Genomic DNA, 15,352 nt, shown 5'->3' with positions numbered 1-15,352 from the left:
GATATTAGTTTATGGGAGGCTAATTTTGTCAGATCTTTTTTCTATGAAAACACAGACATGCAGTCCTCAATCATTCCAAGATGGTAGATACGACTTCCCTGTTTTTAGTCACATATTTGTAATCTTAAAAAAAAAAAAAACAAAACAAACCCTCTCCTTTCACTATGTTGTGATTCCACTGCTACTGAAATTCTGTGCCTCCCCTTCATCCATAACACAAGGGCAGCGCAGTGTCCTCAGTTGCTGAGGCAGAAAAGCTGAATCTTGCTTTTGCAGCGAGACGTTGACTGACATATCCTATGAGTCCCTCTCACCCCAGTGCTGTTCCGGGGAGGGTGGGGGGGGAGAAAAAGAAATCAACAACACACATGAAAAGAATAGAAGCTATTCTTATTAATATAAGGTTGATATAGTAATCAATATACGTAAATGTTCTGTCTTTTCTCATAAAATTAAAATACAGTCAAACCTTGATCTCAAACATCTCCCATCTCAAACAATTTGGTTCTCAACCAAGTTGTTCACGGAAAAAAAAATATATCGGTTGTCGAAAAGTTTGATTCTCAACCTGGCAACACTTTCATGCTAATCCAGCATTTCTAATGGGAAAAAAATGATTTGGTTTTTGAACAAATTGCTTCTCAAACAGCCTTCTGGAATGGAATAAGTTTGAGAACCACAGTTCCACTGTACAACTGATATTAATATTTCCATGAAATGACTTAACGTTTTGGTTTTTTTTGTGGGTCCAAATGGAATTTAAAGGCCTTGCCATGCTTCATGACCGTCATTATGAGGCACAGACGTGGTAAGCAGTGTCGTTCTTATCTATGAAAGGAGAGTTCCAAGCCCGCTGAACTTTAGTTTCCTACCTGCGCCGTGAGGCACTTCTGCCGGGGTGTTGGCCGGCGCGTGGGCACCGGGAGGAATCTGTATCCCGGTATAGCTGCTTGGCGGCATGTTGCCGGGGTCGTAGGCTGACGATGACGGCTGAGGTGGCTGTGTGGGCAGAGAGGTTGCTCCAACATCTTCGTTTTCTTCAACATCTATTAAAGAACATACATGGCAAAGTCAGACTAGGTATTCTGAAATAAAAGTGCTGAATGTTCTTATTTGCTATACAGGCATGACAGATCTTCAAATCCAAATCTATTTAATGCTGCTGATAAGCACGTTCTATCTTTTAAAATAATAGTTTTAAATATTCTAAAGTTATGCCTGACAATATGATTATCATTTCTTTTACTTACTCCAATTCTATAAAATCTTTGCATATAGTATATTCTTCCTAAAAATAAACTTCCTTTAAACCCATTCCTTAAACATGTAAAAAAAATGATGCTTTTAGCAAAACATGTCACTTTTATGTTGCTCTGTATGAACTCTATTTTCTGACACTGCCTTTTTTTATTCAATAGCTATTATTTATCAGCTATTAAATGGCTGTGGTTTGTTGTCCAAATTATTAAGTTAATCAACATTTTTTCTCTGATCAACATATTCCATGTTCAATATAGATAAGTTTAAATAAACAAAAATCATCTATATACTACTCTACGATACTCATTTTACTAACCCTAAGTAACCCTGTAGATGTAGTCATCCTATATATACAACACCATAATTTTCTCCTATGTCAGAGAACGCCAACATTTACACGTTCTGGGAAGGGAAAAAAACCCCATTGTTTAAAGGCATGAAGAATAACCGAAAGTTGGTAGAAACTACAGGGAAGATGACTCTTGGGAGAAGAAATCTTACAAGGTAAGAATTCCTTTTTTTGTGGCTTTTCACTTGAGGGCACTTAACCGTCTGTACAAAGGGAAGTGTTGCAGAAAAGTGGGTCTTAAAATGTGTATGTGAGCTCCAACTAAATACTTATATGGCCCTCAACTACGCATGCACACTCAGGGAAGACTCTGGGAAGTTTGAAAAGCAATACCTTAAAGAGGAAAGAAAGAGGGGGAGTGTTTGAGTTCAGGCAAGTTGATTGTCTGTTATAACAAGAATCAAGACTTCACAGAGAAAAATAAAAAAATGCAAAGGAGTTACAAGATTGTTTATTTATCAGCAATAAAAATGAATAGAAATTTTGGAGGGAGAAGAAAATGTGACCAGAGTCATGAGAAAAAAGACAGTCTAGAGAAAAAAATCCCTCAAATGACCCAGATATTGAAATTAACAGAAAATAACTTAAAACTAGGTACTATATCATAGAGAAAAATATAGTCATAATGGATGAAAAAGGAAAAACTCACCAGAGAAAACTGTAAGAGGGAACAGAAACAGATGAAACTAACAAAAAATAAATGGTAAAAATATTAGCCTTAAATTTAGTTACAGCAATAATTACATTAAATGTAAATGGACTAAACACTATTTTGAAGATTGATGTTGACTGAAAAAAAAAACACCTATATGCTTTAAGATATATCTTTAAAATAAAAGGGTGAACATAGGTATACCATGTAAATACCAAGCAGACAGAACCTGAAGTGCTAATTTCAGTAAAAATTTAGATTTCATGTCAAAATATTTTTAATTTATTTTTTAAAGAGAGGGGAAGGAAGGAAGAAAAAGAGGGAGAGAAACATCAATATGAGAAAGAAATATCCATCGGTTGCCTCTCCTCCATGCCCTAACCGGGGACCAAACCTGCAAATATATTAGAGTGTCCTTTGGTTTGGAAATATTTTTTATTTTTTAAGATTTTATTTATTTATTTTTAGAGAGGGGAAGGGAGTGAGAAAGAGAGGGAGAGAAACTTCAATGTGTGGTTGCTTCTCGTGTGCCCCCTACTGGGGACCTGGCCTGCAACCCAGGCATGTGCCCTGACTGGGAATCGAACTGGCGATGCTTTCATTTGCACGCCGGTGTTCAGTCCAGAGCCGCACCAACCATGGCTGGAAATATTTTTAAAATTACAAATGGATTGTCTGTTCTATGCAGGAATGAAATCTCACTAGAAGTAAGAGACAGCCAAGCCATTTTGTTGACAAAGTTTGACATTAGAGGAGTTTGATCCAAAATTTATGATTTTATATCCAATTGTCATGAATTTTGGATCTGATGGGGGACACAAAATTGTAGAGTTCCTTCAGAAAACTTTAAATAAGAATATAATGGACAATTATGATTCTACTAAGTCATTTTACTAGATAAATAAATACATACCATTATCTTCTTCAATTCCAACAGGCCCTGCTTGAGGAGTCTCTCCATTCTTTAAACAATTATGGATATACGTTGCCTTCCACCTTGCATACTTTCTGTGTTTCACATTCTAAAAGAAATATTTTTATATCAGTATTAGACTACAGTAAAAAAGTCAAGTAAAAATATACATTTATGATAACCTATGTCATAGTTTCTAAATAAAACCTATATTTGCACTAACAGTTTTTTGAAAGATTCTGGCACCCACCCCCGCCTATCAACTGGAAATGTAACACTTAGGGAAGAATACCAGTTGGATTCTACCAACTGTCTAGGGCTCGACAGGTGTCATGAAAAGCTACCTTCCTCAAGACACATGCTAGTTCTCTTACGGTTTTGAATTTCAGGGAAAGTCTGCAATGGAAATATGGGAGAGTCCTTCAAGCAAAACTTGCGACTTTTATGCACAGGGAGAAAGCTAGGCTAGATAAAATTCTAAAATGAAATATGAAAGATAATAACAAACTGAACTATTATCACTAGAGAGGAAAAAATTGATTTTAGGAAAACTGAGATGATATAGTTACTGGACCTTGGACCAGTGGTACTGGTATCAACTGGGAGCTTGTCAGAAATGCAGAGTCTTCAAGCCTGTATCAGAATCTGTACTTTAAAAAGATCCTCCAGGGATGTGTATGCACATTAGAGTTTGAGAGAATACAGTTTTATTATGTTGAAAACAACTGTTATTTGCCTTTTGCAAAGATCCCCTAAGTCTCATGAGTACAAAAACAGCATACAGTTCAGATCCTTAGTTGAGTACTTTATGTGAAATTCTCTAGATACTACAGATAAGTAGTATACAGAAACTTAAAAAGTAAACCCCCAAATAACTGAATTTGTGCCATATTTAATTTCTCTTTTTTTATCAAACAACCCTCTTATATATTACATTTTTAAAAAGGTTCTGTACATTGATTTCCAATTCCCAGGTATGATTATAATTTGTTCTACTAACAAAGAAGCTTTTCAAAAGAAGTATTTACAGTCTTCATTCTAGAGAGAAGTTTCTCTTTATTCTTATTTGTTTGGCTATTTTTGTAAAAAACAAAAATCAGAGAATTTCAACGTGCCCATGCCTTCCAATGGTAGGGATCCCACACGTGCCAGCCTCCTCTTCATTTAGTCATCGGTTCACTCGAAAAACTCCTTTTGCTAATTCCACCAACAACCTATTCACACTGGTAAATCCAATGGACACCTCTCAGGCATCATCTTACCAAACTTCTCAGTAGCACAAAAAACACCGAACCATTCCAACATTTGTAACACACTGTCTATTCCTGGTTTTTATGACACTCTCGTCTCCCAGGTTCCCTCCTATGCCCTTTCTTAACTAACCCTCTGGCTCCAAAACTCTTACATACCCTGCCCTAACAAAGATTTTAAACTCGTAGACTCAATCAATGCTGGCCCACAGAGAACTTTAAATAGGAATTGGTTTCCACATAATTAAATACTACACAAGTCAAAGGAAATCCCAATTCCAAACTTCTTGTAAAAAATGGAAGACCTGGAAACGCACGGCCCACGTTTACTTGGTAATTATTCGCTGAACTAGGGGCAGTCTCCTTCGGCCAACGTACATCCAGTGACACTCGTTCACTCTCTCCAGTTCACAAAGTGCAGCAGCTGCCTTCTTTTAAAAAAAAAACAAAAACAAAAACAAAAAACAACAAAAAACCTTCCAGTGGGCTATTTACTACCTACCAGATTCCTACAGCATTAGCTCTTTCTTGACTAGGTAACCTTTACTGTCTCAAGCCTCTGTATTTTCTCTTGCTTCTTGCTGGCATCTGTAAAATTCATTCCCTTATCTTCTTAAAGGATTTGCTAAAATGTTGCCTTTTCAATGAGGTCTTCCCCAACCACCTTATTTAAACCAACTCTTCTATCTCCACTTTGAGTTTCTCCATGGCACTTATTAATCTGTTTATTGCCTGTCTCCACCCCAGGAATATTATTCCCCCGAAGACAGGGGTTTTATGCATTGCGGTATTACTAGTGCCTGAAACCATGCTTGATTTATAGTAAACAAATATTTGGTGAGTGAATGGATTTCATGATTTTCTTAAGGAAAAAAAAAAAAACATCCAGTGCCCTGAATGACTATGAAGATGGCTATCCCGAAACCATACTATGAAGAACACTGAACTGCAGTACATTTTTTTTTTTTTTTGCATCTAGAAATGTGACTAGTAACCTTGAACACAGTTTGACCTAGACTTTCAGGGGAGGGTCAGTGGACAGGGTTGAAGGTGTCTGTGAAACTCTCTGAATTATATGCAAAAATTCAGTATACATATATGTGGGAGAGAATCTATAGCTTTCATAGCATTTCAAAGTAGTTAGTGATACAACAGAAATTAATAGTCAGTCACTAACTTGGTGGTAACAACACATTTATACTCTTAGTCCCCCAATTCTGCCAAGTATATTAAGCAAACAACAAGGCCTCTATAAAACGCCCAGGAACACTGGACATAATAAGAAATGCTTCAAAAATACATATTCAGCAAGTTTATTATCATAATGACTTATTCAAATATTTATAATCACAAGTTACATGTATTTTCTAATAAAGATTTATTCAGCCTTTTTTGACTTTTATATTTTTCAAAGCAACTAACACTTTATAAAACAAGTTTTAAAAATTAGAGTAACATTGTATCAAAATACCCTAAACATAATACACAAATACCCAAATTTATATAACCATAAATATATAAAAATACATAATACAAAAATACTTAAATTTAACTACTCTATTTTTATAATAATATTTGGAATATACACTTCAGTTAACCAAAGATGGTAGAAACATTAACTGCTTAATGCAAAATCTACTGGGGTGAGAGAAGGAACCAATGTTATTTTTTGAAACAAACAGAAAACCAACACCGCCCCAACCCCCACCCTCGCCCTGAGGTTCAGAGAAAAGTTTAAAAATAGTAAAAGATATTCCCATACGCTTTTCACTCAAGTTCCCCAATTGTTTATGCTCTTCTTTGTTTTATGAATCTATCAATTTATATATACAGGGTGGGGCAAAAGTAGGTTTACAGTTGTGAGTACACAAGTTTATTCTTGTATTATTAATTATTGTATCATTTTCTATACGAACTGTGAACTTACTTTTGCTCCACTCTGTACATATAAGCATACTACTTATGATAGAATAATAAGTAATCTGTTTAGTTATAAATATGCATTTTTTCCTGTACCATTTAAGAGTGAGCGGGAAGTCACTGTGACCCTAATGCTTTCATTACGCATTTTCTGAGATCAACAACAATCTTATACACAATGGCTATTACAATCAGGAAATGTAACACTTAGGGAAGAATACTATCTGATCCACCATCCCAATATATTCTGTCAATTGTCCAAATAATGTTCTTGGAAGTTACTCCTCCCCTGGGTCTAATTTAAGAAGCATGCATTTAGTTGACATGTCTTTTCAGTCTTTAATCTGGAACAGCCTTTGTTAGTGTTTCTTGACCCTGACATTAAAAAAAAAAAAAAAAAATTACCAGCCTATTAGTAAAATGTCTATCAGTTTGGATCTGTCTGTTGTCTCCTCATACATTTTTAGCAGGACTGGCACTGAAGTGATGTGTCTTTCTCAGTTGGTCCCGGTACTGGTTGAGCTAGGTTTGATGCCTTGGTTAAAGTGGTGCCAGACAGGTTTCTCCATTCTCCTCTATTTTCCCTTTAAAATTAATAAGCAATTTGAGGAAAGATATTTAGAGACCACTATAAATATCCTCTTTATCAAATTTTCAACCTACTAGTTTTAAACTCCACTAATGATTTTTAACTTTATTTCTGTACTTCTTCGTAAGAATTCTACTGTAAAGAAACTTCTGTTATTCCATATTTCATTTCATGTTTCGGTATAGATCCATAGATTTTTATTTTATTAAATGTTTACTGTCTATTAATATCATTCTTATTTTGATGCTCTAATTGTCCCTGACATGGACAATGGAAATCCTTTCAAATTGGCTTCTGGATACTTTTGACATGTTCCTGTGATTATGTGAACACTTCTTTATTTTCTGGTACAAGAAGGTCCGGCTTCATTTAGTACTTGTCCTGACACATCCCTAGATTCAGCCCGTTCTATAAGAATCCTGGCTCTTTTTATAGGTGATGGTATTTAGAACCCAAAATCAGGCACTAGGGTGCTCATTGCTATTGACCCATCACTGCTTCCAGATACTTTCAGTACAGAGATATAGGAACTATGTTTCATGTGCATATATATACACAGCTATGATATATGTGGTATACACACAAATGCATGCATATATTGTATAAACACACATGTGTAGTATACATATATACCATCTATATCTATCTATCTATCTATAGCAATTTTGCTCCATTAATCTAAGAAATTAGAATGGACATCGCCAATCCAATTCTAATTTAACACAATAAAATGTAGTACTTCCCCATCCCATATTTTATGTTCTTCCCCCAGAGGTGAGAAATCTGGCTCCCTCAATATATTTACTCTCTTGCTCAATCCTAGTATATGGAGTAAGCAGTTTTAGAATTGACAACCTAGTATCATCAAGAAAAAGCAAACCTATATAAAACAGTTCAATATTTAACTATTTTTGGTAAAACTGGTATACTTTGATATGCAGAAACCTTAAATGTATAATTTGATGAGCTTTGACAAATGGATATGCCTCTGTAAATCATACTCCTATCAAAATATAATATTCCTAGTTCCCAAGACAGTTCCTTTATATCCCTTTCCAGGTCAATTTTCCCTTGTCCACCCCCCACACCCGTGCCAACCCTAATTTTTTCACTAAAATAAATTTGTCTTTATATGAAAGGAACCATACAATTTCCATTCTTTCAGTCTTTTTCCTCAGCATAATAACTACAAGATTTATTCATGCTGTAGGGTATATCAGTAGTCTCTTTTTATATTTTAATAACAGCACAATTTATTTATCAATTCTTCTGTTGGTGGATATCTGGGTTGTTTCCAGCTTTGGGCTATTATGAATAAAGTTCCTATGAGCACTCTTGAACAAGTCTTTCTCTGCACATATGTTTTCATTTCTCTTGGATAAACACCAAGCAGGAATTACTGGGTAAAAGGGTAGGTGTATGTTTAACTTTATAAAAATCTGCCAAATCTTTTCCCAAAGTGGTTATAACGTCTAACATTTTTTGCCAAGCAATGTATGAAAGCTCTTGTTTTCCCATATTCTAGCCAATATTTGATGTGGCCAGTCTATTCATTTTAGTTAATTTTGCTGTTTTTAAACTACTTATTCTACTGATGACTGGTGGGGGGGTGTTAAATCTCCAAGTATGATTAAGAATTCATGTATATTTTTCTTTTATTTCTACCAATTTTTGTTCCACATAGCTTATAACTGCTATTTGGTGCGTAGACATTTTGAACTATATCTTCTTGATGAACAGAACTCCTTATCATTACAAAGTGTCCAATTTTACCTCTAGTAACATCTTCTTCAAGTTTACTTTGTCTAATATTAATATGGCCACTTGGGATTTTGCTTCCTTAGTATTTGCATTGAATATTTTTTCCATTCTTCCACCTACAAAACATCTGTCTCAATATTTAAAGGGTGTCTCTTGTAAAGAATATAAAGTTAGAGTTTATTTTTTATCTAGTCTGAAAATCTCTACTTTTAAATTGTAGTCCATTTACATTTATAGTACTCACTGATACAGCTATATTTGGGCCTAAAATTTGCTATTAGTTTTATATTAGTCCCATCTGTTTTTGTTTCTCTTGCCTCTCTTTTCCTGCCTTCTTTTGGGCTGAGCAAAAAGGAAAAAGGACTCATAGACATGGACAACAGTGTGTGGTGACTGCCGGGGGGAGAGGAGTATAAGGGGACTAAATGGTAATGGAGAAAAAATACAATAAAGACAAAAAAAGTACAGTTATATTATTTTTTATTTAAATAGGTTTGTATCTTTTAAAAATAAAAAATATTTACAGTTTTTAAAAAAAATATTTACCTACATACTGTGTCCAATGTACTTCTTTTCTCCCTATAAACCCGAATTGCCATCTGGTATTATTTTCCTTCAAACTGAAAAACTTCCTTTCTGTTCTCTCCAGTTCTTCAGATCTTCAGTGCACATTTGCTAGCAATGAATTAATCTGCCTGAAAATGTTTTTTTAATTTACTTTGATTTTTTTGAAGGATACTTTTACTCTTTGTAGAATTCTGAGTTGACAGGGTTTACTTGCTTGTTTGTTTTTTTTTCTTTTAGTACTTTAAATATGTCAATTTCATTATCTTCCTGAAAACACTTTTTTAAAAAGTGAGAAGTCAACCATCCTTCAAAACATGGTTACCTTGTCTATGTGCTGTTTCCCGAGACTGTTCTTTCAAGATTTTCTCTTCTACTGCTGAACTTCCCTGGTTTGACTATGATGTTCTCAGATATGGTTTCCCTTGTATTTATTTTACTTGGAGTTTAATGAGCGTCTTGGATGCCTAACTGTTTTTTCACCCAATTTAGAAAAATCTATGATCACTTCTTCAAAATCTTTTCTTTTATATTTTATTTCTGCTCTCTTTTTTGGGACTCCAATCACACATGTTGGACATCCAAATATAGGCAGTAGCAATACATAATGCGTATCTGTTTCTAAATAAACTCATCTAAGTAAATATGTAAGATTGAGTGGTTCTAAATAGTTTCCATGAAAATTTTCATGTATTTGCTGACGTCCTCTCTAAATGTATTACACTAGAACATCATCCATCAACTAATAAAAACAAAAATGAGTAGTTTTTAAGCATTTACTATGGCTAGGTACTTTGCTAAAGGCTTTATATGCATTTTCTCATTCTATATCCAGGACAACGTGATAAAGTGGGTACTATTTTCTTCATCTTACAGATGCTGGAATGGGCTCATGTAAGTCAAGTAAGTTACCCAAAGTCACTCGGTTATAAAGTGGCATGTGGAATTTGAAGCCCATGCCTGCAGTATTCTTAACCACTTCTTATTAACACTGCATGCAAAAACACTCCGTTCACAATTAATTAAATATTAGGTGCAGTTGTACGTACAGAACACATGCCTTTGTAATTAGACCAATCTCTCCCTCTCGCCCATGGTTTTCTAGGTTAGCAATAAGATGTTCAGAAACTTACAGCGTGAATGGCACTTGAAACAGACACCCCCTGCAGATGGCTACACATGTTCACAACTGCTCCAGCCCTGTTGCAGCCCTGTTTTCCCAGAAGCAAGAGTCCCGGACTGGGATACAAACAGGATTCACTGGGGTCTCCCAGAGGGACCTAGATCAGCGCTAAACAAAATACAGCCCCAGAACCAGGGCTAGTCTGCAAGCAGTGCACCAGTTTGTGGTAAAATAATAGAGAGATTGAGAGTATTTAGGAAACTTAGAGCAAACTAGACTGGCACTGCATGTCTTTTTTGTTTCACTTTTCTAGTAATCCAATTATTACTTGTATTTTACAAAACAATCAGTCTGCAACAGATTGCAAATTAAGAGGAAAAAAAAAGGTGGATCTTTTATCACAGAGTCTGAGAATATTGTTCTGAGCTACAGCACCTGGAGACAAGGTACTTGTGTTTTCTGACTCTCAGTCCTCTCATGTAATCTGCAGTTACAAAAGATGAAACAAAATATATAAAATATCTAAGTACAGTGCCTGACAGGTGGTAGAAGTGCATCCCTTTCCCTGTATTTTAACATTACTGGACCACCTATCATTATAGTTAGTTATTTTGCTTCTCTTTCCAAGTTAGAACACAAGGTCTGTGAGGGCAGAAAAACATATCATATTCATTTGATTTCTTCAAATTATCAGAAACTCAAGAGATAAGAGCAGCATTATCTTTTACAAGTGATTTTCATATTCCTATTTTAGCAGGATTAAACCTAAACCAAAGACAATAAAGGAAAAAACGTAAAACAATACCTGCTCCTTAAGACATCACCAGAAATAAAAAAAATCTGAAATACAAGAGATGTCTATCAATGCTGACAAATAGAGTAATCAAGAGGCTACAGTAAGAATATAAAATATATTTTCCACATTTCTTTCTTTACAACACAAAGCTGAAGTTTATTCTGGTGACTCTATAGCCAGAACTGGGACACTAAGTCCAAGAAGCTACAGGAATGCTAGAAGTTTGTATAACAACAAATTTTATTAAATACTGAGATGGAATTATGTAAGGCATGATTAAAAGAGTTCAACGTGAACCTTAAACAGGAGAGTTGAAAAACAGAATAGTGGTAGATGAAATACACATATATAAACAGTTAAAGACTAAAGAAAATACAGACTTTATTTAGTTTTGTGCAACTATGAGTAATGACATGAAATTAAAAGGAAAAAAAATTTCAGGAAATAGACCAAAATATTGTGAGTAATTGAGATCTATTACATTTCAGAAGAGCTATGAATGTTCTGTGTAAACAGGTCTGAACATTATTTCCATCTACAGATAGAAAAATAAAAAGCTAATTGAAATTCTAACTAATTAGCCACCATATTTACTCAGTGTGCAAACTGCACTTAAACTCAGGTCAATACGTTTATTGTGTAATATTCACACAGTTGAGCCTCTAAACGTGGAAGAGTTCCGAGAATGGAGAAACTCATGTGAGGGCTAGAACAATGTAGGCAAGACTCAAAGAGAAGGTAAGACTTAAAGCAGGCTAGAAATAAAGTTTCCAGTGGTGAAAGCTGGGGAGTGGTAAGCAGACTGGCCTGACAAACATGAAATATGGTGAACTTGCAATGCCTGGAAATGAAAAGTCCCTATAGGTTCTTCAGTAAAATATCAACAGCGAAGAACAGCTTGCACAGAAAAAGAGCTGGAAAACAGTACAAAAATATGTATGCTGCAGTAATCCAGCTGGTGAACCAGTGGCTTAAAAAAAAGAAACACCTATTTTTTAAAAAGAAAAGTAAAAAGAATTTAATTAGAAGACTAACAATCCTTACGTACAAATATCACAGAGAAGGCCCCCGGTGTTCAGCAGGCTCACTCCGCCACTGACGACTCCCACTGTTCTGCTACCTGTCTTTTCCCTTCTTCCCACCAGGGGTGTGCTCTGACCTGACTGACTTTTCTTAGCTGAGGTCCGTTATTCTGGTTCGCCTACCTGATACTCTCCAAACTGTACTGAACTACCTAAAGCTTTCCACAATGCCACGTTTAAATCACCCTGACATCCTCAAGTATCCAGAATAGTGTCCCACTCTACTACAACAGAGTGAAAAAGAAATGCAGATCACGAATAGGAGATGGGAGTAGAAAGGGAACTCAACAGTGTGGATCCACCAGGCATTCAGAATACAAAATATACCACCTGTTGAGAAGCATTTCAGGTTTCCACACTCCAGGTCTGTTTCCTCTTATACTACTCTGTCTCAAACTACATAGCAGTGGCTATCAATGGGCATTGTCCCACACACGAGAAGGTGTTCTGGAAATACTTGGGCGTGCCTTCTGGTTGTCTGAATGCTGGGGAATGCTGTGGAGGCAAGGGCCAGGGATGCGTGTCTTTTGAAACAAAAAGAACAATCACACAAAAAGCTGTTCCTAAGTCGGCACAATTTTGAAATGTCTGGAAGAACTCTGCCAACGTAAAAACCCGGCTTTTAACCATCAAGTCTTCATTCGACATACAAACATAAAGAATTTTTTGCACAGTTTTGATTGTTTTACAAACATGCAAACGGCTCATAGATTATGCTTTATTTGGAAGTTTACTATGAGCTGTTGATCATTTTGAAAAAAAATCGTATCACAGAAAGCAATGTTCTTCATAGATTTCAAATCACCAATATAGCATGTCTTTTTTTCAGTCTCATTATGGTTTTTTTCTCCCTATCTCTTTGCAGATTAATATCTCCTTTCTTAGAAAACAAATTTTCTTGTGACAGTGTAAACAACACTAACAGCAATGTTTGTCACTTCACCTCAGTTTGCTCTTGTATAAAATGAATATGCACTCTACTTAGAATGATTATGAAAACAAATAAATATGAAATACTTTGTAAAATATATATATTATGTTCTAAATGTACTTTGCAATAGAGACAAATCATAAACCATGATATTTCTCAGTAGAAATGAAATAGAAAAAAAGTCCTAAAAAAGGCTTCGTCTGGACTGTGTTTACCAGACAGCAGTGAAGGAACTTAATAGCATATATGTTTAATAATATTTAAACACTTCATAATATCCAACTCAAAACCTGCGCTGCTCCATACAGTAGTCATGCATTTGCTAAAGGGTAAAATACCCACTTGAATTTAAAGAACTTACTACTATATATCTATCGATAGATATATATATAAAAAATTAAAAATGTCATCTTTTGCTTATACTTTTTAAAGTGTAGAGCAAATCTAAAATTAAATTTTTTGCTTACATTACATTTCAGATAGACATGCTGCTCCAAATAAACACGTCACAATAAAACTGAATAACAGCAACAATACTGAATGTCAGCTATTAAGATAATAAAGAATATACACTCACTTCATCAGTGAGTTCTCCAAACACTGTTAAGACATCTATTAAAAGACTTGCAGTATAGAAGGACTTGATCATGTTTCTGGAAGAGAAAAGAGAGCTAGTCTAGTTTAAAGCAAAAACATTAAGATGTAGAATTAGGTAGCTGTAAGAAAAATTTCCAATGTTTATAAAAGCATTCTGAAATTAACATTTTAAGTAAAATCAGATTTTAAGACTATAATAAACATCTCCTGTAATCTGTTACTAGGAGAAAGTATCAACACTCTATATGAGGTAAATATGGTATACTAGGGCTTTATAGTGTACTGTTGCTTTTAGATAATGTAATTATAGTATTAGTTATATGCATATAAAGCCATGTGCATTTCTTTACATTTAAGTATCATTATAATAGTGACAAATCATTTGAATTAGTGCAGTGGGAATTCTTAAAATCAGCATCATAGAATTAGGCTGTTTTCGTCTAAAATCAACTTAGATCTTGAGAAATATGAAAGAATGGCTAGTTAAGAGTATATTTACTGAAAACATAAATCTGCCCTGTGTCAGAATCATCCTAAGATTCTAAAAGTAATTTTAAAAAATCTGAATCATTAATTAGGAAGTCAGAAAGTGTTCAACCAAAATTGGATAGTGACTTAGAGTACTTTAACGTATCACTTGTATTTTCCTTTTGCTTTACTTACTTGTGAAATCGTGCAGCCCGGTCTTCATTATCTGCATACAAAAACATTTTCAAAGCATAATTCTCCAGATGGGCACAGCCAACTATTTCTTGACTAACAGCTTCATTATCACCCAACTGTTTCTTAAGCTAAAAGAAAATCAAATACAAACTTTATAATTTTGGACTTCTTACAGAAATGTATACTTAAGTACAAATTATCCCAATAATCATTTTAAGTATTTTATATTTATTTCAGTAAAAGACATAACAATGAACTCTTGCAAAGAAAAAAATTGCTCTGCCTCTGCCCAAAATAATTAAAACAAAATCTAACGTCCACAAAATTTTAAAGGAACATGCATATGAAAACCTGAAAGTATAATTTAGCTCTAAAAATCAAAATAACCAAGAATACAAATATACCATATCCAAGTGTTTAAAGCATCACAAATATTTCAAAATAATATATTTCAATGTACTATCAGGTATCCTAAAAGTGGAATTAGAAAATTCTTTCCTAACCATATATAATTTAAAATTTTAATTTATTCCCATTTCAATTTCTTGCCAAATTAAAAAAATAAGATTAAAAGAAGCACTACATCCTAAAATACTATCTCTCATAGCACATGTGTAAAAAAAAAGAGATGTCTTTCCAAGTAAGGTATATGAAGTCTGTCCAGAAGGTATCCAGCCATGTAAAATGAAAAATAGAGACATTTATTGAAGAATACAAGATACAAGATACAAGAAACACTGTACATAGGACAATGATGCCTCGGTGGTTCCCTTCAAAGTCGGCATCTTGGGACCTCACACAGTTCTGCTAATCATCAGCTGTCCTGTCATATTTTCCTGAATCTCATTCAAGGTCTGAAATCTCTGCCCTTTTCAAAGGTGATTTTAGTTTTGGGAAAAGCC

The 15,352-nt window shown here is 34.6% G+C and overlaps 1 protein-coding gene across 1 annotated transcript in view; it reads right to left on the bottom strand.

The window, feature by feature from the left end:
• The window catches only part of VTA1 (vesicle trafficking 1), a 46,759-nt gene that overhangs the window by 11,473 nt on the left and 19,934 nt on the right, over positions 1-15,352 (bottom strand). The window contains exons 3-6 of the mRNA XM_054570042.1: positions 14,451-14,578; positions 13,768-13,843; positions 3,175-3,283; positions 873-1,046 (exon numbers count right to left, since the gene is read on the bottom strand). Coding sequence (XP_054426017.1) covers positions 873-1,046; positions 3,175-3,283; positions 13,768-13,843; positions 14,451-14,578 — 487 coding nt within the window. The remainder of the gene's footprint in view (positions 1-872; positions 1,047-3,174; positions 3,284-13,767; positions 13,844-14,450; positions 14,579-15,352) is intronic.

The sequence above is a fragment of the Pteronotus mesoamericanus genome, unplaced genomic scaffold, assembly GCF_021234165.1.
Source record: "Pteronotus mesoamericanus isolate MK-2021 breed Mesoamerican mustached bat unplaced genomic scaffold, CSHL_Meso_final contig_20, whole genome shotgun sequence".
NCBI lineage: Eukaryota > Metazoa > Chordata > Mammalia > Chiroptera > Mormoopidae > Pteronotus > Pteronotus mesoamericanus.
Note: the sequence above shows the minus strand (reverse complement) of the source record. Positions and strands in the feature narration are given on the sequence as shown.